The sequence below is a fragment of the Eleutherodactylus coqui genome, chromosome 7 (assembly GCF_035609145.1).
Source record: "Eleutherodactylus coqui strain aEleCoq1 chromosome 7, aEleCoq1.hap1, whole genome shotgun sequence".
Classification (NCBI taxonomy): Eukaryota; Metazoa; Chordata; class Amphibia; order Anura; family Eleutherodactylidae; genus Eleutherodactylus; species Eleutherodactylus coqui.
This window is the reverse complement of record NC_089843.1, coordinates 158,777,934-158,805,092: the sequence shown is the minus strand read 5'-3', so window position 1 is coordinate 158,805,092 and position 27,159 is coordinate 158,777,934. Positions and strand designations below refer to the sequence as shown.

The window sequence follows — 27,159 nt, the reverse complement described above, 5'->3', positions numbered from 1 at the left end:
TATATTGATAAGTGATATCTAATAATTCTGCATTAGGGTATTAGTGCAATATGTCTCCACCAGAATAATGGGTAAAGACATGGGTTGGCCACCCTGAGTAAAAGGGAGCGCCCACATCTGCTGATTGGCTTACCTAACTCACTATGGCTCCACCCATAGTTCCCATAGTTTCAGTGGAGACATATTGCACTAATACTCTGCATTAGTATAGGTAGGTGCAGAATTAGCAGGAATTAATGACCACCAAATCCTCAAATTAAATCTATAGACTTTTTTCAAAAAATTAAGGATTGTTCACTTTGGTCTTGTGGTTTACAGTTTCCTGCTCAGTTATGGGAGACAGAAAATAGAATCCAATGGACCAATCTTATGACAGAATCGACCGATGCTAACTGGACTGATTGATTACAATGGGGTCTGTTCAGTTCACTTTACATCAAGGTGTCTAGCATTTTAATGGAAGCTCCAAATTGAACATCCAATGTGAACGACCCTAAGTGACTCAGATCAGATTACTTTATCATTTCTAGATTATGCATATTTCATGTTCTGCTAATAATAAAAAAAACACTACATAATGGCCTCCAGTAAGAAGGTCAGTCATCTGAATTAACATGCAATTTATTGGAACAAGTTGCAGGCAAATTCGAAGGCATCCTGTGCTCAATACAGCTGTTCATTGTAACAGTAGGAGAGAATCTTTAAAGTTAACATCAATATCTTACATTAACAAGTCATCACATAGTACTAGACTGTGTGCTTGTATAATCCTACAGTAGTCATCGCAATATCTGCTCCATCCTATTGTTAGGACAGAGGCAGACAGCTTGAAGCTAGTGTATGCTACTCTCCAGGTGGTTATTGGCCAGATGTCTGCCTTTTATTGGCATTGCCTATTTCCCTGCTTTCCCCTGTTATCTGTCATGTGCTAAAAACTACTTTATGACCTCTTTGAGAGAAGAATGTAGAGACATGTATCAGTAGCTCTGCAGCTTTAACTTTTTTCCCTAGAAGGTAGCATTTATATAAAAAATGTTATCATGTTTTCATCTAGAATCAATAAATGGAAATAGTGATGTTAGCAAATGCTCAGTTGTCCTTTAAGATATAAATGATGAATAAATGCATTTCTATCATTGACTGTGAAGAATGTAATTACCTGGATAGTGCTACTTGAGAAAAACGAAGCACGAACATGTCCCCTACTCCATAATTGGTTTATCGTAATTAAAGAGCAACTGCACTCATAGTTAGTATTCATCAGTGTTACAATAAGGCCATTCTAAATTCAGCGGTGATGACATTTAAAAACATAGATTTCTGCTACAATGTTTTATTCTATCATTCAGACAGTTCTGTATGTTTTTTTATTGCTTCTGTTGTGATATTGTAAATATTTAGGGAAAAATGCACCTCACAATCTATATATATAAAGTTGAAAGCCCTGACTGACTGACTCGCCACTAATTCTCTAAATTCCCGGGTTCGTACAAGCGTCAAATTTGGCACAAGTATTTTTTAGGTCCTAGGTAGGAAAAGTAAAGGGATCACAACTTGATTATTCAATTCTAAGTAGAACAATATTGGCACCCCTGTGTAATGTACTTAATCTAATTCTCTAACTTCCCGGCGTCGTACAAACATAAAATTTGGCAGGAGCATTCTTTAGATCCTAAATAGGAAAAGCCAGGCAGTCACAACTTGATTATTTAATGCTAAGTGCAAAAGTATTGGCACCCCTATGCAATGTAACTTCCCGGTATTGTAAAAGTGTGCTGGCACCCCTGTGTAATATACCTAATCTAATTCTCTAACTTCCCGGTGTAGTACAAACATGAAATTTGCTCAGAGTATATTTATGTCCCAGGAATATAGGTTTTCTCATAAAGGCAAAGCCTGGCCATAAGCCCTATTAGGGACTAAGAATGTCTGGATACCCTACTCGGGCCAACTCATTAGGCCAAAGTACACCCAGCTAGTTCATTTGGTGCAATTCTAGCCTCACACAAGAGTAATAAACTTGAGCTAACAATATCATAAGGACCCATAATGCTGTTAGTTCAGGTTACTTGTGAACAGGCTAGAATTTGCAGCGGTAATAGAAGAGCAAAAAAGCATCCATACTACTCTCATGTTAAATTGTACTTTGTCTGCATCTCCTGCAAGGGAAACAAATGGCTAATTGGAGCTTCCTTCGACAATAACAGCTGATCATCGTGGGTTGCAGAAACCAGACTTGCTGTGATAGACTGATCACTGGGGTGGCTCTCTTTACCCCATTTACACGCAAAGATGATTGCTCAAAATTTGTTCAAAAGATAAACTACTAATGAGCACTAATACCCATTAGTTGCTTATTAGCTTCATTTGTGTACAAATGAGCCTCCCTTAACTGAATACAGATAACAGCGGGTGTATCTGCACACAGCTCCATTATTCCCTCGTGGGACAGCAGGTGAAAACAATGTTATCAGGGCTCCCATGGGAAATCACAGCGTGCGGTCCCTGCTATCAGCTGGCCGGCCGAACGATGGTTTTTATGCTGAGCTGAAAATCATCGTTTGGCCGAAAAGCAAACAATGGTAGCTTTTACACGCAACGATTATCACTCAAAAGACATCCTTTGATCGAATTTTGAGCACTAATCATTGCTTGTAAATGGGGCTTTAGAGAGGAGGTTGTCTACATGAGATAACCTGTTTAATTACAGTCAGTAATTGTACTTGCCAAGTAATATTGATTAGAAGATATCACCAGTTAACACGTAACAAAAAAAACTCCATATATATTAAATAAATATAATTTTAAGTAATTTATAAGAAAAACTGTTATTGACTACTTACCATCTTAGCAGAAATATTTGAACAGGTCTTCTTTCTTACTATAATGCTACAAAGCAATAAATGTGTCTGATTTATCACACAACGGTATATCTGTCCTATAGGGGTCCAGCAAAGGCCAGGAACATGGCCTACTTTGGAGAAGGTAAAGGGCCAATCCACGTGGACAATGTTAAATGCACCGGAAATGAAAGATCCTTAACAGACTGTATCAAAGAAGATATTGGAAAGCACAACTGTCGGCATAGTGAAGATGCTGGAGTGATCTGTGATTACTTAAGCAGGAAAATAACAGCTGTAGGACATAAAGGTGGGTTCTACTTAAAACTAGATCTTCCTTTGGGATGTATTATACTAGTTTGGTGTACTCAAATATCTGATCCCTGTAGACAAAATGACTCAAGCCTATAAGAACAAAGTCATCTAAAGGTATGCACAAAAATACCAAAAAAATAATTCAAAGTTAATCAAAATATTATATTACTGTATACAGCATACGAATTGAATATATTATATTACAGAAGCCATAAGAAAATAGAAGGGTCCATTTGATTTTTGTGTTACACGGGAAGATAGGAGAAGTGCTCATTAACGGCAGAGCAAAGTGTTATAAATGTGCCTTCTGTTTTTGATGATAGCAAAAGCACCTTCTTACATCTCTCAACCAAATGGAAATGTTTTTATTAAAAATGGATCTGTCTTTTCTCTCTGTGCCTATAAGAAGTCCACAGGCAAATGAGTTCACTGTGTCTAGAGGAAGGTCAGAAACTTCATTTACTTGACATTCTCCTTAGTCACAGTCACAGCTGTTCTGCTGAAGCCTGTGGAGTGAAGAAACAAGAAGATACATTATTAACAGCCTCAATCAGAGACAAGTAGGCAACTGCCAAGTTACAGTACCAATTAAGAGTTGGGGGATGCTATGGGTGCCGTTGCTAGGCAATGATCCTATTTTCCTAGAATAAATGAAGTTTTGCAGATCATAGATTTCTGCAAACAATAGAACTCTCAGGACAGAAGAAGCCATTCAGTTCACAGCATAAATAATTATCAGACTTTACAATTTCACAGTTAGTCCTAACATGTAAAAAGTTGGAGATACCAATTTGTTTGTCCTGGGAAAGTTTTGTATCACAATAAAGACACTTAGCTTATTGAGAACCATGGAGCCCATGCCCAACACGTATACAGTATGTATGACCCATATGCTGATTAATGCTCCCTAGCGTTCCTCTGTCATTCCTTCACTTCAGCATACTGTATGTCCTAGTTTTCAGGCTTTCTTTCCAAGTTTTCAGTTGGCTAGCCATGTTATTTGGCAAAGAACGTATTCGATTATCATTGACATATTCTGCATTCTCCACTATTTTGAATATTATCTCCTAGTGCAAAAGTTGTTGACCGCCACTTTTATGCCTTTCTTGTTGTCTTTCCCATCTGTACCCATTCCCACCACTGCTCTCTCTAAGCTCTGCATTCTGGAAGTTGTAGAGTTCCGAATTCCAAACCCTACGGACAGCTACAGCTGCTGTTGACCTCATTAGAATGTTGTTTTAACTCTTTCATTACCTGAGTGCCCAGCTCAGAGGAAATACTGTTCACTGCTTTCATTTGTTTGTTCTATTATTATTTGGGATATGAAAACTTCTTGCATAAAAAGCATTTACAAAAAAATTCAGAAAAATCCAATTGGTTAAAATCTAATAGGTAAAAATCTTATAAGTAAGAAAATCTAATAATGGTCATTAGGTCATTTCAATTTTACATTTTCAGATGATATTTTTTTCTATTATTTCATTAATTACCTATATAAGCCTAAAACTAAAGCTCTTGAATGGGCATTTGGGGACAATTGCACATTTTTATTACTGACAAAGTTTTCAATATGCCCGCTCATTGGGACCACTAAGTAATATCTCATGTAGTACAGTTATGAATTCTATTCTTTTTCCATGGAAATTTAAAGAAGACGTGAACTGATGTGCAATATGCTAAAAAATCTCCATATATGATAATTCATGCCATCATAAAGTCTTCACAGTTCTTTATGTAAACCATTGTGTAAGTGGATAGTCCAAATTCTTTTAGCGTGCTATAACAATCACATTGGAAAACTAATATTTTGAACACTCACCAAGTGAAGATTTATAAGTAAAATGTATATATGTCAAAGTGCAACAGAAGTGGGAAGAACATTTGGATCAAATGAAGATCATGTTCCCCTCAGATATCGACTGCACTTGACGCAAATGTTGTTAACACAAATGAAGTAGTGAAGATTATGTCCCCCTAGGTCATACTACCTAGAACATAAATTTCATTTGACACTAATGTATACAGCGCTTGCCAATATAAATATATCTTTTAAACTTGTTTTATTGAAGTATGTACATTCCACATACAGGCAAACCACAACAAAACAGAAATTTAGTGCATGAAGCACAATAATTTGTTATACAGAAAGGGCAAGGGAGGGGAGAGAGAACTAAGCCCCCTCAGCAATTAACACAATTGAGCAAGCAGAATTAACATGGTCAATATATATCCAGAGGATCATGAGTCTCATCCTGAAGTAGGCTAGCTATCAGAAGCCCCTCTGGAGCACTGATATTGACGAAGAAAGCCAGCGTGAAGGATAACAAGTGACCCCATACTTTCTCAAACTTTTCAGGACATTGACGTCCTTTCTAGACCAAGTAGTTAAATGGCACAAGTGAATTTACCAGTTTCTTCCACATAGACAATGAGGGATTTTTCCAACCCATCCAAAGCGTTAGTTTTCCTGGCAAACAACAGAGTTTCCCTCAGGAATATTCTTATGTGGTGTTGCCAGATCTCTTCATCAAGTATCCCAAACAGGCAAATCTCAGGAATTCCCAAGATCTCAGAAAGGAGGCTTGTGACCTCTCCCCAAAAATGCCTGCCAATATTTTTAGTGATAATTTTTTTCAGAGAGATGGATACCCACGATGACATACAGTTCTTGTTAATACACTTCCAACAATTTCCATCAGAACATTGGCGACAAGCGATCTAACACTTCACAACTGAGATTGTTTACAATCTAAAATACTGCTGTTTCATTACCTCAATGACGTCATTGTTATTCGCACCAGCTATAATAGGCTGGAGTGTCTTCTCAACAAAACGTCAATCTATTTTAACTTGAGGTTTTAGTAAGAATGTCCTTGTTGACAATAGCAACCAATCAGACATAGAGCTCGTTAATATATAAAAGCTGAGCTCTGATTGGTTTACATGAGCAACAAAGGACATTCTTACTATGAAACAGCTTGGTAAGGCCAGCTGCACGTGACCTGATTTGAATTACGGAATCTGCAATCATCTCCCACGCAGACGATCTGCGGCATTACGCACCAATTCAAACCCATGGAGCATACACATGCCCGCTTGCGGAGAAAAAACGCAGCATGCTTCGTTTTCGTACAGGCTCCGCATGGATGGTTTCCATTGAAGTCAATGGAAGATGTCCCACCCGCGGCCCTTCCGGAATTGACATTGCAGAAAGGTCGCGGGACCCGCGTTATCACCTAGCGATGGTGCAGATAAATCTGTACTGTGCATTTCTGTCGGCTCGCCGGCTGGGCCATCCGCAGTACATAAGGCCACCGGCACATGACAAGAAAAGACAGGTACTCAGGGTCACCGGCCAGGAACAGGGTTGATTTCCGGTGCGAGATCCTACATCTGGAATCTGACCCGGTCCTGTGAGCTGGCCTAAATCTCCCCAAATTTCACTGAGGAAGAAGGGGAATATAATTTTCACCTGTTCAATCAGGAGGACATGAATGTCAGTGAGGAAACAGTGCAAAGACATAATCTTCACTTGGTCTGAACATTTTTAATACTTTGAGGAAGAATTTATACCATTGATATAGAATGGGATTGTTTTTTTTGGGTATGTTCACACAACAGAATCCAGCCCAGATTTTCCACGCAAGTGTCACCTCTAAAACCACAACAGAAATCTGGGACTATACCACATATTTCTACTGTGTATTTTACTGTGGATCTCCAAATGGATTTAGCCCTGTCAATGGCAAAATCTGCATGCAGAATTTCCAAAGCAATTCCATGCGGATTTGTGTGAAGAATTGATATGTCATTTCTTTATGTGAATTAGCATAGAAACATGTTGGAAATTATGCCTGTGGATTTTTCATATTGACATGTCTAAATTGACAAACTTGCCTATTGGCAGAATAGCCACTGATTTTTGTTGTGGCTTTAGGGGCACAATCCTTGCGGAAAAAATTGTCAGATTCCGACGTTATGGACATACCCTTAAAGCTGACATACATTTTCAGGTGACTTCAGAATAAGCTATTGTGTGTGTGTACCCAAGGAGTATCACTATTTCTGGCCATCCTATGACTTGTATTCTTCATTTTTAGCAGTTTTACTTTCTGCAGGCTCTATCTCTAATTCTTAGTTTTCCTTGAGCTGGTGGGTGCAGACTGCTGCTATGATGTCTCTCATACACATACATTAAAGAAGAGATCCTGCTCAACTCTCTCTATATCTCATACACAGAGAACCTTCTGTAGCATGTAAGACATTATAGAAAACTGATAAGTGATGTAGCTGTGAGATAGTAAAACACTGGCTATTAGCTGCAGTATCATGTCAATATCAGATTAGTGGGGGGTTGGCTCCTTACAGTGTCACTGATCAGCGGTTTGAAGAGGCCAGAACGCTTGTTGTATACCAAGTACAGTACCATTCATTTTGTCGCAGGAATGCCTAGTGCTGCAGCTAAGTTCCATGTATTTGAATAGGATTGAGCTGCGGAAAGGCTATATGACCAAATAGGTGACATTTCACATGCTAGAAAAAAGACCTTAGTGCTCGCTCGTCGGAGCATAGCAGCATCTTTAAACACCTCGTCAGTGTGTGGCTGGGAATCAGCTCTCAGAAAATTCCTTTAAATGGGTTTTCCAGAACTCATAAATTTTTTTTTACATGGTGTGGAATAAAGAAATAAACCATGTTTATCTCCTTCGGTGGCTCCCCATCCAGCGTTGGAGCCCTGACGATCTTTGTGATTTTTCAACATTACTATTACTTAACCTTATAACTGTAACCACACTTTCTCAAGACTAAGGCCGGTCTCACACAGGCGATTCGGATTCCGCATGCGGGACCCCGCAGTGGAATCTGGTTCTGACTCTGGATGGCAACGCTGCATACCTTCTTTTCCTGTACTGCGGATGACCATGGACATGCACAGTACAGATTTTTAAAAGAAAATTGTATTTCCTGCGCCGACGCTAAACGATAATTCGGGTCCATATGGCATATCTGCAGTATCAATTGCAAATGGGCTGCAGGTCGGACGGCCTCCATTGACTTTAATGGAAGCTGTCCACGCGATGTCCGCAGCAAAACACAGCGTGCTGCAACTTTTCCTCCGCTTGCGTAAATCGCAATTAGTTTCCACGAGTGTGAAGGAAAAAGTGAAAGTACATACCTTTCAACATGTGCGAATTGCTGCAGATCCTCTGTTCGGATTCCGCAATGGAGATTTGGTCATGTGAGACTGGCCTAATACTACGAAAATAACATGTTTATCCGAATTTGATGCATGTAAATATTTCAAACCTATAACAGGCAGTACATAATAAACGTAGATGAAGCAACTCCATGTACTTTGTAATAACCTTGCCACTTCCATGCAGAACGCCTGTGATGGAACAACAGCTATAATCTACAACCCCCACTATTATTAATCTGTTGCCATTTTTTGCTACATCTGCAAGTTTAACAAGGCAGTTAAATTGATAGATGTGTTTTATCGTCTGTAAAAGCCAATACTTTTAAGGGGGTCAAGAATTGTGTAAATGAAACACCCCAGGAGCGCTGTTAAATAGTTTCTTTCTTTTCTGTTTTAAATTGTTTATTAAAGTCTATCCGGTAATGAATTTGTACAATATCATAGCAATTTTAACTAAGCCAGCAGGTTTTCTACTTTATTTGGTAATTACATACATGGACGTCTCATTCTACAGATGGAAAGTACTATTAAAATGAATAATACAAGACTGTTGAGAGCCGGTTTACTTGTGCACTGGGTATTATTATGGAGCCAAAATAGAGATGGGAAGTACAAATGTGTTTACAAAAAATCTTATACCACATGCGGCAGATTGCCAACCAGGGCTTCATTTTGCCGTCCCAGTAAAGTAGCAGCCTTATAATCTTCTTTAAATGATGCATTTTTAAATATAATGCGGATATGTAGTTGTGTAGAGGTTTACATTTACTCATTTTGGCTATGTAACAATACGCTTATTCATGTGCATTACAGACAGTGTAAGATTGGAAATAACAGTTTGCGTTACTTCTAATAATCTTACATTATGTATATCATTATTTTATGCGTTAATGTATTTATAGACATGATGGAGCTCTTCCAAAATTACTTAGCAGTAGAGCATTATAGACCTCAGTTAAAAAAAAGAAGTTAAAATGGAATATCTACACCAATCAGCCATGGCATTAAAATCACCGACATCTGAAGTGAATAACATTGATTATCTCGTCACAGTTGCACCTGCTGATAAGTGGTGAGATATATTAGGAAGCAAGTGAACACTTAGGGAAAAATTTACTAAGCTTGGCATTACCTGCATCGGGCTTAATATTATTTTCTTCGGCGCACAGTGCGCTGAATACATGAATAGGTACATGAAAGTGGAGCGTCCGAGGAGCGGGCCCACAACTGAGGAGATAGCGGGGTAGATAAGGATTTCTGTCACAGTGGCTCTACCATTTCTTCGCTGAGGGCAGCTAGGGACCCATCCAAGTTTCTGCTGGGGGAGGTCACAGGGAAAGGGTAACTAGCGGTTATCTTAAAGTCCGTTATCACTCTTGACGCCACCGTTCCATCCTCTGCGGTGAATCTTGAGGTTGCAATAAAGTAGTCCACACACAGGGATATGTTTCTGAACATAACCGGGAACGGTCGGAAATGTTCGTTTACTTCAACTTCCAACAAAGTAACAGTACAACAAAGTAAATTATACTCTTTGAAGGTAATGTGACAGGGAGGGTCTCTCAGGGAAATCCAGACAATCCACAATCCCAGTTATCTGTGTGATTCTGCTCCCGGCAACTCTCTTCTTCTCTTACTTTCTACTGGTCACCACTCACACTTCAGGTGCTTTCCTGCTTTCTCTCTCTCTCTCTCTCTCTCTCTCTCACTCCCCCTCTCTCTCTCTCTATGTTCTAATAATGACACCAGCACAACCTGGGTAAAGCAGTCCCAGGTCAGGCTGGTGGGTGTCTCTTAGCCTCTTTCATTCTTTACCGCACAGAGCAGACAGCATCTGTGTGGCTCACTCACTTGCAGACATCTCACTTCCAGACTATTGCAATACAAGCCCCAAGCCCCCAACTGACTTACTTATAACCACATTTACATAATATAGTCAAATGGCATACAACAAGATACATTTCTCAGACATAACCCAGACGTTAACCCATTCAGTGCTGCAGAGGTGCAATACAGATCAAATGCATACCACATAGAAGACACTGTCAATACAATTAGCATGAAATGTACGCCAGTTTCTAGTGTAAATTCCACATAAATCTGTCGGTCTTTGGCGACCACACTCCTTCCCGACAAGCCCCACCCACTTTTCAAAAAGTGTGGAAGGCTGAAAAGTCACAAAACATTTGGGCAGGTGGCCCTTGCACCAAATTTTGCAACTTTTCTACACCAGAAAACTGACGTAGATGCCTTCTTAAATGTCCCTCTTAGTTTTTGTAGTTGATGCACTGGAAGTAGCAAAATAGGCAAGAGTAAGGAACTGAGCAACGGTGACAAAAGCCAAATTGTGATGACTAGACAACTGGGTGAGAGCATGTCCAAAACCTGTGGGTCTTGTGTGATGATCATGGTATGCAATGGTTATTATCTACCAAAGGTGGTTAAAGGAAGGACAATGGGTGATCTAGCATCTAGCAGTGGCATCTAAGGCTCATTGATATGCATGGGGAGGAAAGGCTAGCCCATGCGGTCCGATTGCACAGAAAAGCTGATGTTACACAAATTGCAATGCACAGATATAACAAAATTTAACTTGATTTGTAACATGTTAAGAAAATGTTCTTGCCACAGTTTATCTGCCCATTGTTATATTTTCCTCTACAGGAGCCCAGGCAGGCCTGATAATGATGTAATGTCCCTTTAACAGTATTATAAATTTTCACAGCTTGAATGCATAATATTGTTTATATCAATATGTACGTTATTGTACTGGCCCCTTTCTGGTATTAGTAGCTTGCTGTAACATCATTCCTTTTAATTAGACATCAAAAGGCATCATATCTCCAAGATTACTTTGGCTAACATGGTATCAAATGTTTTTTCTTATCCTGTTGGAGAATGTCGTTGGGTACACCCTGAAGATATGATAGTTTGACGGTCTGCGCCACCTTATCCACATAATGACATAACATTAATATGCCTTTTTTGCATGCCAGAGGTGATTGGTTATTAATGCTAATGGTACCCCAAACTATGACTCTATGTTGGTGAGCTGTGTGACACTCCAGAATGGCTGATTGCCATGTCACCTCCAGACCCTCAGAATCTCAATCTGTTGCTAAACACTATAGTTTGCTGTTTGTTATACTAGGTAGCTGTGGTATGACACCAGTCTAAGTGTCCATGATGAGAGTGAGTTGTGAGAGGCACCTTTCCCAATTGACAACTTGGCTGCAATCCTGCCTAAGCCAATCTATACAAAACTGATATTGTCAATATTGGAACACCCAAATCTGTCCATACACTGGAGAATGCACTGGATGCATCGATTTTTGCATTGTGACATTCGTTTTAGTGCTCCAGTCCCACTATGACAATGCACATTTCTTTCTGCTAACCATCATCTCCAAATTTAATCCCTGGTTGTGGCACCCTATTGAGTTGCATTTAAATGCAAAGACCAACCACCTGTACATAGCCCTATGATAAAACCTTTTGAAAACTTGTCCATTTTATGAAATGGCCCTCAACAGCGTCTTTGAGACATCTTTACTTCTTAATTTTCATGCAGACAAAAAAAAAGAATGACACAATGAAACATCTGGAAAGACAGCTTCATAGACTGGTTTTCTCCTTTTATTATGCTCCCAGATCAAAGGATTGGCCCGGAAATTGCATAACACTGCAACAAAATCTTCAACGTCTGTTATTTTCTCTGTGAGGCCGTGTATAAATTTTTACATTTTTTTTACACACTCTCAAGCTGAAAATTTAGAGTTGAGAAAGTAAAAAATGGCAAGGGCTTATAAAGACAACCCCTCTCCATATGCCCTGTCCCTGACTTTTGAGACTCCCATCTATGAGACAATCACTTATAACTTCCTTAAAGACCAAGCACAGTAAATATACGATGCTTGGCCCTGGGCTTTTATTCCGGTCGATAGCAGAAATATGGCTCAGAATTAAATCTTCTGCTCCTGCACACAAGCAGAAGCAGGTCGGGTCCTCAGCGGTCAGGCAAAGCCAAGGACCTGGAGTAGAAGAGCGAAGCGTTTTCTAACCACGTCTGCTTCCTCCTTTTCAAACTACATAGCTCTCAATGAGCACTATGTACTAAAGAGTGAAAGCAGACGTTTTAGTTCTGCTATGCAACCCGGCTATCATGTGACAGCTGGCTGCCCTCAGTCACAGCAGAGCTACAAGGTCCTGGCAGACCCTGATAAGCTCTGCTAGTGACTACACTAGGGGGATGTTTGTCCATGTAACTGGGTTTCTTATAGATTTCACTGATGGAAAAAAAAGTCAGTGAAAAAGATATAAAAAAATAGCCCTATATGTCACAGAAAAAAAAAATAAAGCGAAAATAATTTTTGTAGCTGAAGAAGTAAAAAATAGGACAGTAAAACCACCTTATGGGTAAAATCCCTAAAAAGTATCTGGTGCTTTAGGACTATTAGATCCTGGTCCTTGACGGGTTAAAAAACACATATGCTTGCATGTTTTATAGATAAGAACTAGAGATGAGCGAACGTACTCGTCCGAGCTTGATACTCGTTCGAGTATTAGCGTGTTCGAGATGCTCGTTACTCGTGAAGAGTACCACGCGATGTTCGAGTTACTTTCACTTTCATCTCTGAGATGTTAGCGCGCTTTTCTGGCCAATAGAAAGACAGGGAAGGCATTACAACTTCCCCCTGCGACGTTCAAGCCCTATACCACCCCCCTGCAGTGAGTGGCTGGCGAGATCAGGTGTCACCCGAGTATAAAAATCGGCCCCTCCCGTGGCTCGCCACAGATTTATTCTGACATAGAGGAGGGAAAGTGCTGTTGGTGCCAGAGCTGCTATAGGGAGAGTGTTAGGAGTATTTTAGGCTTCAAGAACCCCAACGGTCCTTCTTAGGGCCACATCTAACCATGTGCAGTAGTGTGGAGGCTGCTTTTTGCAGTGTTGCACATTTTTTTTTTGTATATCGGCCGTGCAGAGCATTGCGCCCTGCAGTAATTGTACATACTCCAGGGCCAGTAGTGGTGGTGAGGCAGGGACAGAAGACATATATTTATTGAATATAGGCAGTGGGCCTTTACAAAAACATTTGGGAAAAAAAATCTATTTGGACTGCCTGTGACTGTCCTCAGTGTACTGGGTCTGTGCTGGGTGTAGTTGTCCTCCTAATTCATACGCAACCAGCTAAGTGTTACAGCAGGCTTGCGCAAAATTATTTCCTGGCTCTGCTGTGCGTTCGGTAAGCGAAGTCAGCCTCCAACCACAGGCCAATAAGCGGCACATTTAATTACAGCATTCTGTTTCTGCACTACTGGTAATACACCATGCTGAGGGGTAGGGGTAGGCCTAGAGGACGTGGACGCGGGCGAGGACGCGGAGGCCCAAGTCAGGGTGTGGGCACAGGCCGAGCCAGTGCGGTGGCCAGGGGTAGAGGCAGGGCCAGACCGAATAATCCACCAACTGTTTCCCAAAGCGCCCCCTCGCGCCATGCCACCCTGTAGAGGTCAAGGTGCTCTACGGTGTGGCAGTTTTTCACAGAGACGCCTGACGACCGACGAACAGTGGTGTGCAACCTTTGTCGCGCCAAGATCAGCTGGGGAGCCACCACCACCAGCATGCGCAGGCATATGATGGCCAAGCACCCCACAAGGTGGGACGAAGGCCGTTCACCGCCTCCGGTTTGCACCACTGCCTCTCCCCCTGTGCCCCAACCTGCCACTGAGATCCAACCCCCCTCTGAGGACACAGGCACTACCGTCTCCTGGCCTGCACCCACACCCTCACCTCCGCTGTCCTCGGCCCCATCCAGCAATGTCTCTCAGCGCAGCGTCCAGACGTCGCTAGCGCCACTGTTTGAGCGCAAGCGCAAGTACGCCACCACGCACCCGCATGCTCAAGCGTTAAATGTGCACATTGCCAAATTGATCAGCCTGGAGATGCTGCCGTATAGGCTTGTGGCAACGGAGGCTTTCAAAAGCATGATGGCGGCGGCGGCCCCGCGCTACTCGGTTTCCAGTTGCCACTACTTTTCCCGATGTGCCGTCCCAGCCCTGCATGACCACGTCTCCCGCAACATTGTACGCGCCCTCACCAACGCGGTTACTGCCAAGGTCCACTTAACAACGGACACGTGGACAAGCACAGGCGGGCAGGGCCACTATATCTCCCTGACGGCACATTGGGTGAATTTAGTGGAGGCTGGGACAGAGTCAGAGCCTGGGACCGCTCACGTCCTACCCACCCCCAGAATTGCGGGCCCCAGCTCGGTGCTGGTATCTGCGGCAGTGTATGCTTCCTCCACTAAACCACCCTCCTCCTCCTCCTACGCAACCTCTGTCTCGCAATCAAGACGTGTCAGCAGCAGCATGTCGCCAGCAGTCGGTGTCGCGCGGTGTGGCAGCACAGCGGTGGGCAAGCGTCAGCAGGCCGTGCTGAAACTACTCAGCTTAGGAGAGAAGAGGCACATGGCCCACGAACTGCTGCAGGGTCTGACAGAGCAGACCGACCGCTGGCTTGCGCCGCTGAGCCTCCAACCGGGCATGGTCGTGTGTGACAACGGCCGTAACCTGGTGGCGGCTCTGCAGCTCGGCAGCCTTACGCACGTGCCATGCTTGGCCGATGTCTTTAATTTGGTGGTTCAGCGCTTTCTGAAAAGCTACCCATACTTGTCATACCTGCTCGGAAAGGTGCGCCGGGTCAGCGCACATTTCCGCAACTCCAAGACGGACGCTGCCACCCTGCTTACCCTGCAACATCGGTTTAATCTGCCAGTGCACCGACTGCTGTGCGACGTGCCCACACGGTGGAACTCTACGCTCCCCATGTTGGCCAGGCTGTATGAGCAGCGTAGAGCTATAGTGGAATACGAACTCCAACATGGGCGGCATAGTGGGAGTCAGCCTCCTCAATTCTTTACAGAAGAGTGGGCCTGGTTGGCAGACATCTGCCAGGTCCTTGGAAACTTTGAGCAGTCTACCCAGATGGTGAGCGGAGATGCTGAAATCATTAGCGTCACCATTCCTCTGCTATGCATCTTGAGAAGTTCCCTGCAAAGCATAAAGGCAGATGCTTTGCACTCGGAAACGGAGGCGTGGGAAGACAGTATGTCGCTGGATAGTCAGAGCACCCTCCTGTCTATATCTCAGTGCGTTGAGGAGGAGGAGGAGGGGGAGGAGCATGAGGAGGAGGGGGAAGAGACAGCTTGGCCCACTGCTGAGGGTACACATGCTGCTTGCCTGTCATCCTTTCAACGTGTATGGCCTGAGGAGGAGGAGGATCCTGAAAGTGATCTTCCTAGTGAGGACAGCCATGTGTTGCGTACAGGTACCCTGGCACACATGGCTGACTTCATGTTAGGATGCCTTTCTCGTGACCCTCGCGTTACACGCATTCTGGCCACTACGGATTACTGGGTGTACACACTGCTCGACCCACGGTATAAGGAGAACCTTTCCACTCTGATTCCCGAAGAGGAAAGGGGTTCCAGGATGATGCTATACCACAGGGCGCTGGTGGACAAACTGATGGTAAACTTCCCATCCGACAGTGCTAGTGGCAGAAGGTGCAGTTCCGAGGGCCAGGTAGCAGGGGAGGCGCAGAGATCAGGCAGCATGTACAGCGCAGGCAGGGGAACATTCTCCAAGGCCTTTGCCAGCTTTTTGGCTCCCCAGCAAGACTGTGTCACCGCTCCCCAGTCAAGGCTGAGTTGGCGGGAGCACTGTAAAAGGATGGTGAGGGAGTACGTAGCTGATCGCACGACCGTCCTCGGTGACGCCTCTGCCCCCTACAACTACTGGGTGTCGAAGCTGGACACGTGGCCTGAACTCGCGCTGTATGCCCTGGAGGTGCTTGCTTGTCCTGCGGCTAGCGTCTTGTCAGAGAGGGTGTTTAGTGCGGCTGGGGAAATCATCACAGATAAGCGTACCCACCTGTCAACCGACAGTGCTGACAGGCTTACACTCATCAAGATGAACAAAGCCTGGATTTCCCCAGACTTCTCTTCTTCACCAGCGGACAGCAGCGATACCTAAGCAATACGTAGGCTGCACCCACGGATGGAAGCATCGTTCTCTATCACCATCAAAAACGGGGACATTTTTGCTTCATCAATCTGTGTATAATATTCCTCCTCCTCCTCCTGCTCCTCCTCCTGAAACCTCACATAATCACGCCGAACAGGCAATTTTTCTTAGGCCCACAAGGCTCAGTCATATAATTTTTCTAAACAATTTTTATACGTTTCAATGCTCATTACAGCGTTGAAACTTGCACCTGAACCAATTTTTATTTTAACTGGGCTGCCTCCAGGCCTAGTTACCAATTAAGCCACATTAACCAAAGCGATTAATGGGTTTCACCTGCCCTCTTGGTTGGGCATGGGCATTTTTTCTGAGGTACATTAGTACTGTTGGTACACCAATTTTTTGGGGCCCTCGCCTACAGTGTAATCCAATTAATTTTTTGCCCACCTGCATTACAGCTGACGTTACATCAGCTGTGTTGGGCACTGCAATGGGATGGTGGGTTCCAGGGAGCCACCCATGCTGTGGGTCCACACGGAGTTGTAACTGCATGTGTCCACTTCTAAAGAACCCCAGTCTGACTGGGGCATGCAGTGTGGGCCGAAGCCCACCTGCATTAAACATGACATTACCTCAGCTGTGATGGGCAATGCAATGGGATATATTTATGTACCGCCGGTGGCTTCCTGGCACCCACCCATGCTGTCGGTCCACAGGGACTTCACAATAGGGAGTTGTACCTGCCTGTGTCTATGAATTAAAAACCCCGGTCAGGTTGGGGCATGCAGTGTGGGCCGAAGCCCACCTGCATTTAATCTGATGTTAGCTCCGCTGTCCAGGGCACTGCAATGGGATACATCTATGTACAGCTGGTGGGTTCCAGGGAGCCACCCATGCTGTGGGTGCACACGGAATTCCCATTGCAGAGTTGTACCTGCCTGTGACTATTTATAAAAAAACGCGGTCTGACTGGGGCATGCAGACACCTTGACAGAATGAATAGTGTGTGGCACATAGGTTCCCCATTGCTATGCCCACGTGTGCAGCTCCTGATGGCGGTGGCACAGGATTATATTTCTCATTGCTTCTGTACAGCATTGTGGGCTATCGCCCCGCCCCTTTTAAAGAGGGTCGCTGCCTAGCCGTGCCAACCCTCTGCAGTGTGTGCCTGCGGTTCCTCCTCATGGCAGACGCGCTTATAAATAGACATGAGGGTGGTGTGGCATGAGTGCAGCTGAAGGCTGCGCAGGGACACTTTGGTGTACGCTGTGGACACTGCGTCGTGCGGGGGGGGGGGGGGGTTGGGCAGCATGTAACCCAGGAGAAGTGGCAGCGGAGTTTCATGCAGGCAGTGATTGTGCTTTGTTGGAGGTAGTGTGGTGCTTAGCTAAGGTATGCATTGCTAATGAGGGCTTTTCAGAAGTAAAAGTTGTTGGGGGGGGCCCACTCTTGCCCCTATTGTGGCTTAATAGTGGGACCTGGGAACTTGAGATGCAGCCCAACATGTAGCCCCTCGCCTGCCCTATCCGTTGCTGTGTCGTTCCCATCACTTTCTTGAATTGCCCAGATTTTCACAAATGGAAACCTTAGCGAGCATCGGCGATATACAAAAATGCTCGAGTCGCCCATTGACTTCAATGGGGTTCGTTACTCGAAACGAACCCTCGAGCATCGCGATAATTTCATCCCGAGTAACGAGCACCCGAGCATTTTGGTGCTCGCTCATCTCTAATAAGAACCACTGTCTGCACAGTCTATGTGAAACTCATAATAATGTCTTTTGTCTTTGCTATTGCTCCGTTTATTTTCCGGGTTACCTTAGGAACTGAAGGGGATTAGTGAGATTTCTGTTTTCTGTCGACCTTTTGAAAGATTGTAGATTTTTAAACTTCCTTTACAGCCAATGTTGACTAATGATGGAGCTTAATTTTATGACAAATAACAATAAATGACAAATATTTACCTGCTTTAGCAGTGAACATATGAAATCCACCAATTAGTTTATAATGATTCATGTTATTTTTACAGAATCTACCCTTGTCTGTGGGCTGCGGTTACTGCATCGACGTCCCAAGCGTATTATTGGTGGGAGTAATTCTTTACGGTAAGAGAACTCATTGGTGAATTTATCAAAGACTTTAATGACATCAAAAAGTTGAAGATTTTTGCACACACAATGTTTGTGCTAAGATTTGTGACTTTTTGCATAAATTTCAATTTGTGGCACAATAGCAGCCAAAGATATACCACATTTATGCACTCATCCATGCATGTTGAGAGGGGAGAGAGCTGATGCCATACTAATATGGCAAAGGCTTCCCTGCCCAAAAACAAAATGGTTGGGTGGTTGAAATCCAACTACCTAATCATTATCTCTCCCAGAATCTGCAGTCGAGGGAGAGCCAGAATGCCCCCTAATGCTAGGGTCAGATCCAGGGTTTTATTCTAGGAGGGTTAGAAAGATTTAAGGGCCTTTCAGATGGGCTGATAGTTGAGATTGAATGTTCATCTGAACATTTGTTTAATCGATCGTTGCCCTGTGTGAACGTACAGATGAGCAGACAACAAACAAGCAAACACTCATTTATTGGGTGATTGTATATTTAATATGGCATCGAAAATCATTGGTTTTTGGCAGCACATCGCCCCATGTAAATAAAGATATGCTATCGATAATAATGGAAACTGTATCGGGACAGACAATTGTACTAATGATCAATTGGACACATACTCTAGTGCTGATTGCTCCATGTAAGTGGAACTGAATGAGGGTCAACTTGCAAATACATCAAATGATGCTCGTTTCTGACATGCTAGTGTAAAAGGACCCTTAGCTAAGGCCAGGTCTATTGGAGAATCTCAGTCTCAGTCAAAGAGACCCCCAACCATCCTGAGTGTTACATGATAGAAAAAGATAAAGGTTCTTGAAGGGAGGAATTTGTAGGGATCTCCATGCCAACTGCTACTTGTGAACTAGAGCATATATAGAATAGTTGGGTTATAGACAGCTCAGTGATGACAATGCATTCTGCCCTCTCAAACAAAAATAGATAAGCGCCTTGTGACGAAAAAACAAACTGTAGCCAGAAAATTATATATAACAAAGGGGAATGAAAGGTGTGTACTCACCTGGTGCTCGGTGGACCTCTCTGGTTAGAGAAACCACCGACACCCAGATCAAAGATCTCCTTAAACATATATCTCTGGCTCCCAATCCAGATCCCTGGAGAGTCATCCTGGGGAAGGCAACCCACTGGGGCTGAAGTAGATCCAATCGGTAAAGAAAAAAGATCCCCGCGCTTTGGAGTCCAGAGAAAACAGCCGTGCACGCGTATCACATGGGTTAGATTTTAATGCAACGCGTTTCGGCAATCTTCACTTGCCTTTCTCAAGCATATAATATCTAAAATACACAAATTACATATATATATATATATATATATATATATATATATATATATATATAAAAATAAAAACACACTTACATTTTACAAAGCTCGTGGTGAATGCTAGTGCTTGGTCCAACCCCCGTTGTCAGAGGAAATGATTCCCGCACACGTGACCACATACGTCACTGTTTCCCCATAGTGGAACACACTTTGTGTTCCATTTCCCTTCTCATTCATAGATCTCACTTTTATTATATCGGAATGTTTACTATCCTCAAACAACTCATTACCTTACTGGTTCTATATGCCTCGATACCATTCAATAGGTGCTATCATTAGTTGGCTCAATACATGCGCTAATTCACATATGTCTTATATATAAAAAAATAAATATTATCAAATCGTAATATTTTATAAAAAATAATAATATAGATTTAAGGCAAAATGTATGTATAAATTCAATAATATCTCTTACAAAACATACAAAAATAGTAATACATTTCCCATAAAATCATTTCACATAAAATTAATAATATATCTTTAACTAAATATTACATATCTAAATATTTATATTATATCAAGTTTTTACATTTTTTCTAGCACTTCATTTAAACCTAATGGATTTAGAGTCTTCAATTAAAAACTCCAAAACATCTCCTTTCTCCTAAGATGGCTTATGGATTGCGGTTGAACTTGTTCTAAAGCTGTAACATATAAACGCGTTGCATTAAAATTTAACTCATGTGATACGTGTGCACTGCTGTTTTCTCTGGACTCCGGAGCACGGGGATCGTTTTTCTTTACCGAGTGATTCAGCCTTCTCAGGATTTCCTGAGTCAAGAGAACCTGAAATGCCAGAACACATCATCACTTCCATCACAATGGAAAAACTGGGTTTCACCACCAATGATAAACTGTACTCTGTCACATGTGCTAATAATGCAAATCATGGCCACTCAGCATTGGGAAATGGGTTGCAATGGTGAGCCCAACTGTAACCCACCTGTCTCACTGCTCAAAATAAGTGGGTTTCACCTACTAGCAGGTGGAAGACTATGATACAGAGAGATGTTGATGCAATATTTTCTAAATATATTTTTCCCTATCAAGCAGCACTATGATCTTACTAAATATCAATGAGTGTCAACTAATTTTCAGTTCCTCACCATGGAACAGCAATAACACTGATAAATGCAAACTATATATATACCTGTGTTCTTCTAACAATTCTCCCTTATAACCATTTTCTACCAATACTCGATACCTTAGATTGTAGATTCACTTTGGAACAGCTCTTCCTTGTCTATAGTAAGCCTTATATTTTGGCAATGACGTATCATAAGAATTTTCTAAACAAAAAATTTGCAATATCTGAAGTCTTATTAGAAGGAAATAAGAGATTAGTCCCAAATCGATTTTCCTCTTTGATTGTTACATGGGACGTATCATATTTTAAGAAAATGGACTACCCTCACTCAAAGTCCATTAGGATATTTGCAAAGTCGATACTATGAAAAGAGGAGAAAAAGTTATTAATCTCTGTCTGTCGTGATGAACTTTCCGTATAGGCTCTCTGGAGTTAAATTGCGTTTACTTGCCAGTTGCTTGTTGTGTGCATACAAAGCTGGGTATCCTTTTAGTGGTTCCCTCTGTCTTGGTCTTAATGCTGTCACATTCCATTCAGAGTGCTATTGTAGTTATGGATACTCTTTCTGTTCCTGTCTCACCACACTGCACCACACAGTCACTTTTCTTGGCCCTCACAGTCTCTCTTTCCTCATTTGGCTCAGCCGTTGTACTGTGCACTTCCTTTTGGCCACAGACTTTAATAAGTGCATCAGGAACAAGTGGTGATGCACAGCTTGCCGTACTATTACTGCTGTGAGTAGAACATTATACAAATTCCACCGATCCGACATCTACTTTCATTCTGCTGCAATACGTTTCTTATAGTAAACATACAAATAAAGATCACATTTCACAAATCATCAGACATGTATATAACCTATATAACATCACTAAAGGTGCAGAGCCCCATTAGATTATTGGATTTATCGGATACTATTACTCAACAGCTGAGATTGAGCTGCCTTCAGCTGAGACTTCTCCCGTCCCTGCTGACCCATGTTATATAGGCAAACAGGATCCCCCTTAACCCTTTGGGACCCCCCAATTGTTTGTATATTTTAACACCAGCTGAACTGACGAAGGGGTTCTCCTTGAAACGTGTTTTCACATGCTGGCCACCTACTCTATTTAATAAAAGGAGAAGTTTCCACACCTCTTGGTTACTTTCAATATAATTTTTAGCTTGGAGTGTTGTGCATCACCACCAGTCTTTAAGTCCTAAATTTCTTCCCTATCTATTGCCACCTAGGTGGGGCATTATCTGGTCAGGCGGCACCTCCACCACCGTTATCTTTATTCTACTCTTTTACCACGTACGTAGAATCATTTTCAACATCCAACACAACCATACAGGTTTTGCTCCACCCTTCACTCTTTTGTTTCCCCTCATCTGCTGATAAGGACGAAGGCAGTTCTACATTCCAAGTCTTGAGAGGTTAGGGGGCTGACTGGGCGAGATATCTTTTGTAGTTGGGCAGACCTCCGTAGTGGAGACAAATGTTCCTATCACCGTCTACTAAATACATTAGATGATCAGCTGGTTCTGCCGAAATCATCGGGTTCGACTAATATACATCTGATAGTTGTGGGTAGCCACATTGTTCAGCAGTTTACAGAATTTCATGCATGCCCTGAAAAAACAGCCTTGTAAAAAACATGTTTTTCACAGTTTTCCTTGCAATGTGAGGCAGGATAGGGTAAAAGAGAAATTGGGACTTTTTTGGTGTTTGGAGGTTTTTCTGTATTCTTCTTTTACCATTTTCAGAATCTTGTAGACACCCCAGTGAACTTTTCAGAAGGAAATTAGATGGGTTGACTTTCTCTGTCTGATTGGTGTTCTCTCGTTTGATTGGTCTATCTGCACTTTCCCCTTGTCTATAATAATGCATGTTCGGGTGACAACAGCAGAATAGGATGCTATACTTTTCCAATATAGTAATCAGAGCAGCAGATACATATTTTTTTTTCTTTCAACAGTACAATAAATTACAGAGTAAATTAGAGATGAAAAGTTGGTAAAGGGTTGAAAGATTTACTGGACAAAATGCACTTGTTATCAAGCGCGACATCTCGGTACAAGTGAATGCATTTCCAGCTGCCTCCGGACTGTTGATTATATAGAATTTCACTAACAGCCTGTATTTTCCAGAATAGTATTTTCATCCAGTTTAATAAGAGGCCGTTATTTTTTTCCACATAGAGGCGGCTGGCCCTGGCAGGTAGCTCTGCGGCTGAAATCTTCTCACAGTGATGGAAGGTTGTTGTGCGGAGCCACTCTCATTAGCAGCTGCTGGGTGCTCACTGCTGCTCATTGTTTTAAGAGGTAAGTTGGCAAAAGCAAATGCATCAGTGCAGACAATCGCAAGAAATACAGGGGGAGATTTGTTGCAGTGATCGGGTCGTTTAAGAATCACTTTTATTATATGCATCGACTTTGAAAATATCGTTTAAACAGAAGATAGCGTAATACAGTCCAATAACAACATTACATAAGTCACATTCCTAATACATTACTGTGTAGGAAGCATGAGGCTGATTAACAAAGGCTTTAGACATTAAACAGGAAAGAAGTAGGAAGATAAGAGGAATATGGAATGTGACAATACAATTGTCAGTGCAAGCCTGACCTGCATAAGCAAATTATTACAAAGCAGAAAAACGTGGGAAGAGAACTGTAGGCAATTTATCTTCTGCAATCAGTTTTTATTTTCGTATCAAATACAATGGTGTACAAGACCAAGGTAAGTATACATCCGTAAAAATGCTTATTTATTTATTGAGCGGTGCTTCAGCCTAAGGCTATGTTCATATGTCCATATTACAACCGCATTTTAGGGGCTATGCTATGCTGTAGCACAGACCCCTCTATAATTTTACACAACCAAATATGAATAAATATTGATCCCTAATATCCAAGTTTCATTCAGTTGCACCACAGGGGGACGGGTGTTGTAGCTGTAACATATACCTTGTTGTTGTTGTTAGCCGTTTAGTCGTTCACGACCCTCGTTGACCCTAAAGGCGAGCTCCCTCCATGGTTTTCGGTTCTGCACTACTTCTTTCAGTTGGTTGATATCTATGACAGTATCAGCTTTGACAGTATCAAGGCTATTAAGTATATAGCTTGTTAGCGTTGTTTAAAACTGGTATTAAAGGTATCATAACTTTCTTCCTACGACCTAAACTGCTCACTCTGCCATATATGTGTTGGGAAGTTGGTCCTCATTTTCCACCCCATATATTACTGCACAGTACCTCTTACATTTAATTATAAGATGTGTCTGCTCTTAGAAAGAGTTTGAAAATAAGCGTCCTGTGCAACCCCTCTCCAGGTGTGTGTACATGTGAAATAACGCTATTTCTGGCCATCATATGACTTGTATCTTTTATTTTCACCATATCTCCCCTTTGCAGCCTGTATATTTGATTCTCAGTTCTCCCTAGACTGGTGGGAAGAGCGTCCTGTTATGCTGTTTTTTCTGCACTATGCAAAGGGAACTGCTGTTTCTGCTCTCTGTTTGTAACAGAGACAGAGTCGTAAGATCATCATCATGTCGGACTATATACAGCAGGAGTGTAAATTTGAATAAATAGCAGTAAATAACTCACCACTATCTTTAACAGCATGTCTGTGTAAGCTTTTGCTTCTCTGCATACTCCTCCCCTTTGCTTTCATAGACTTCAATAAGTAGAATCCATCACCCTCCTCCTATACTTCCTGTTTTTCACCCTACCAACTGAAGTACCACAGATAACCTAACTTGACAACAGGCAGTGAGCAGCAAATTAAAAGGAAGGAGGACTCCTAGTGGCCAGCACTTTAGAGTCATTTTTTAGCTGTATGCAAATTGATAGCCAAATGTCTGCTGGGGTGATCTTTTACCAATGAAATGTCTTAGCTTCTTTACTACAAACGCTCAGCAACCCCTCTCCTCTGCAGGTGATTGACCTGACTTTCATTCTCCAACATCAAATCCTAAGGTGTGTCTGGAGCTTATCTGGAAAGATGCCACCCCCTGCAGAGTGAAATACTGTTTTGAAGCCAACGAGTGTTCACACCAAATATTGATTTGATTGAGATTTCTCTTGTGTTCATTCACTTTGCATTTGAATTGACAAAAATAAACTATTACCCCTTTCCAATGCACTCTCTGACGTCTACAGACATTATGATTTAAGGCTGTACAGCTCTGATGTTGGAAGACATCCGTCGGGGTTCTCTTACTGTATATTGCCAGCCTCTCTGCTGTTGGAGCCTATTCAACGTGTCACCTCATGCAGTACTGGCTTCAGCCAGCATATAGCGCTGTTGTATAACGGCAGAAAAAGAGTAAGCCCCCTAGGAAAACCAGGATACAATTTGGATTGGAAAGGGTTAACACGTCTATTTTTCAAAGCACTCTTACTCTGCAGCATTTTTTCCGTACCCGCTTAAAACTTTTGCACAGGATGCTTTATCTCTCTCCCTATATATAATATATATGTGTGTACTCTGTGGCTGTTGGTCAGTGTTCTAAAGTCTATGTATTACCAAGGACTCTCCAAAACCATTCTTGAGGCAATCTGCCTTTTCCTTTTATTACAAAAGGATGTCTTTTCAATCTCCCATGCATGCGTCATGCAGCTGGGACTTGGTGCTTGTGCAGTGCCTTTCCATCCATAGAAGGTTTTAGCAGTGCTAGCCTTGTATACAGCAGAGATGGATGGATGCATGCTATATCATTAAAGCTTTTGTCCACAGCAGAGAAAGGCACTGTGCTGGTATATAGTCCCCCTACTGCACGGTGCTGCACTGCAGTTGGAAATCATGTCCTATGATGCTAGGAACTGAAAGTGACGTCAATTAAGTGAAGGCAGCTGGAGTTTGGGAGGATTTTAATCAGAGAAGCCAAGGCTCTTCACTGGTAGAAGAATGCCCAGTGAACACTTGGCCACTCATTTGCATTTGACATGTAATTACAAAAACTCTCTATTTGGTGGTTTTACACATATGCAGGCTTTTTTTTCTCTTTTTTTTTTAAATTCACAGTTTTTTTCATACCATCCAACAGGAAGGAGAAGTACAATTCTTTCCTTTATGTTTCCCATGTCTTTTTAATCCACTTCTGGCTCTGGCTCAAAAAACAAGGAAAAACTGCCACAAAAACTTCAGCTTTTTTTTTTTTTTGCAAAGAAAGTGTCAGAAACCATCCTTTCTAAGTTACTTCTTCATGTATGATTAGCAGCATAGGTTTCATTACACTTGATTCTCTAGGAATCCAGCTATGTTAGCAATTCATTGGCATGCAAATTGCTGATAGATTCGTTTTAAGCAGTACCTAAAAGTAGCATATGTCTGTTATTTCATATAGTTAATTGAAGATTTTGGTGACATTTTTTGAAATTTGGAAAAGAAAATACAAATGAACAGTCAGGTATTTACCAGACATGGCGCATTTACCAACAATGTGTCAGAGTTTCTATTCTGCTGGGGAGCGAGTCCAAAATGTTGATTAGTATGCATTTTTCTACCGTGTGCAAACTAATGAGTGATGGTATTGCAATGATATTATCATAACCCCTTCCATTTTAAAGAAATTTAAGCTGGCTAAATTCTGAATAATAAATGAATGTGAGACCAATTTATCACCCTTTTATTCTTTTACTATGCATGTTGGGAAACCCAGAAGAGAGCATTACCATTCTGAGAGCCAATGTAGGTCTAAACTACATGGGAGGAAGTAGAGATGGTAAAAAAAAAAAAATCAGAAGAGAATTAATAAAAAAAGTAATTTCTAAAAAGGATTTTTAAGAGGCACATCCAGACATGCAAAAAATCTTGCTGCTTTATGCTACTTTATACTACCTATTATTATTTACAAAGACCAAAATAGCTGTGGTCAGCGTCTAAGAGATTAATTTGGGACATTTAGCTAGTCTTAGAGATTGTGAGCAAAGTAGTGTGATCATCAATCACTAATGTTGCAAGTCCCATGAGCATACGTATGTTCCAAGTTAGGCTACCAGTCACTGGAGATATTAATAACGCTATCAAGCTACCTACGGAAGCTAACATTGCAAAGAAAGCAAGCCACTGCACCTATGATTTATGGTTGATATATTACATCAACCGAATATGCCATTTCACATTTGCATCAAAATCTTTCTATATATAAGACATAAGGATGACTGATTTTAAGGATGGTATTTTCATATAGCCATATATAGTGATGTTACATTTCATATGGGTCACCACCACGTCTAGCTGAAGAACATAGGCATC

At 42.0% G+C, this 27,159-nt stretch overlaps 1 protein-coding gene across 2 annotated transcripts in view; it reads left to right on the top strand.

Moving 5' to 3' along the window:
* The window catches only part of PRSS12 (serine protease 12), a 150,477-nt gene that overhangs the window by 97,460 nt on the left and 25,858 nt on the right, over nt 1-27,159 (top strand). For both annotated transcript variants that reach the window (XM_066573881.1, XM_066573880.1), the window contains 3 exons: nt 2,945-3,150; nt 18,409-18,484; nt 23,098-23,220. In XM_066573881.1, coding sequence (XP_066429978.1) covers nt 2,945-3,150; nt 18,409-18,484; nt 23,098-23,220 — 405 coding nt within the window. The remainder of the gene's footprint in view (nt 1-2,944; nt 3,151-18,408; nt 18,485-23,097; nt 23,221-27,159) is intronic.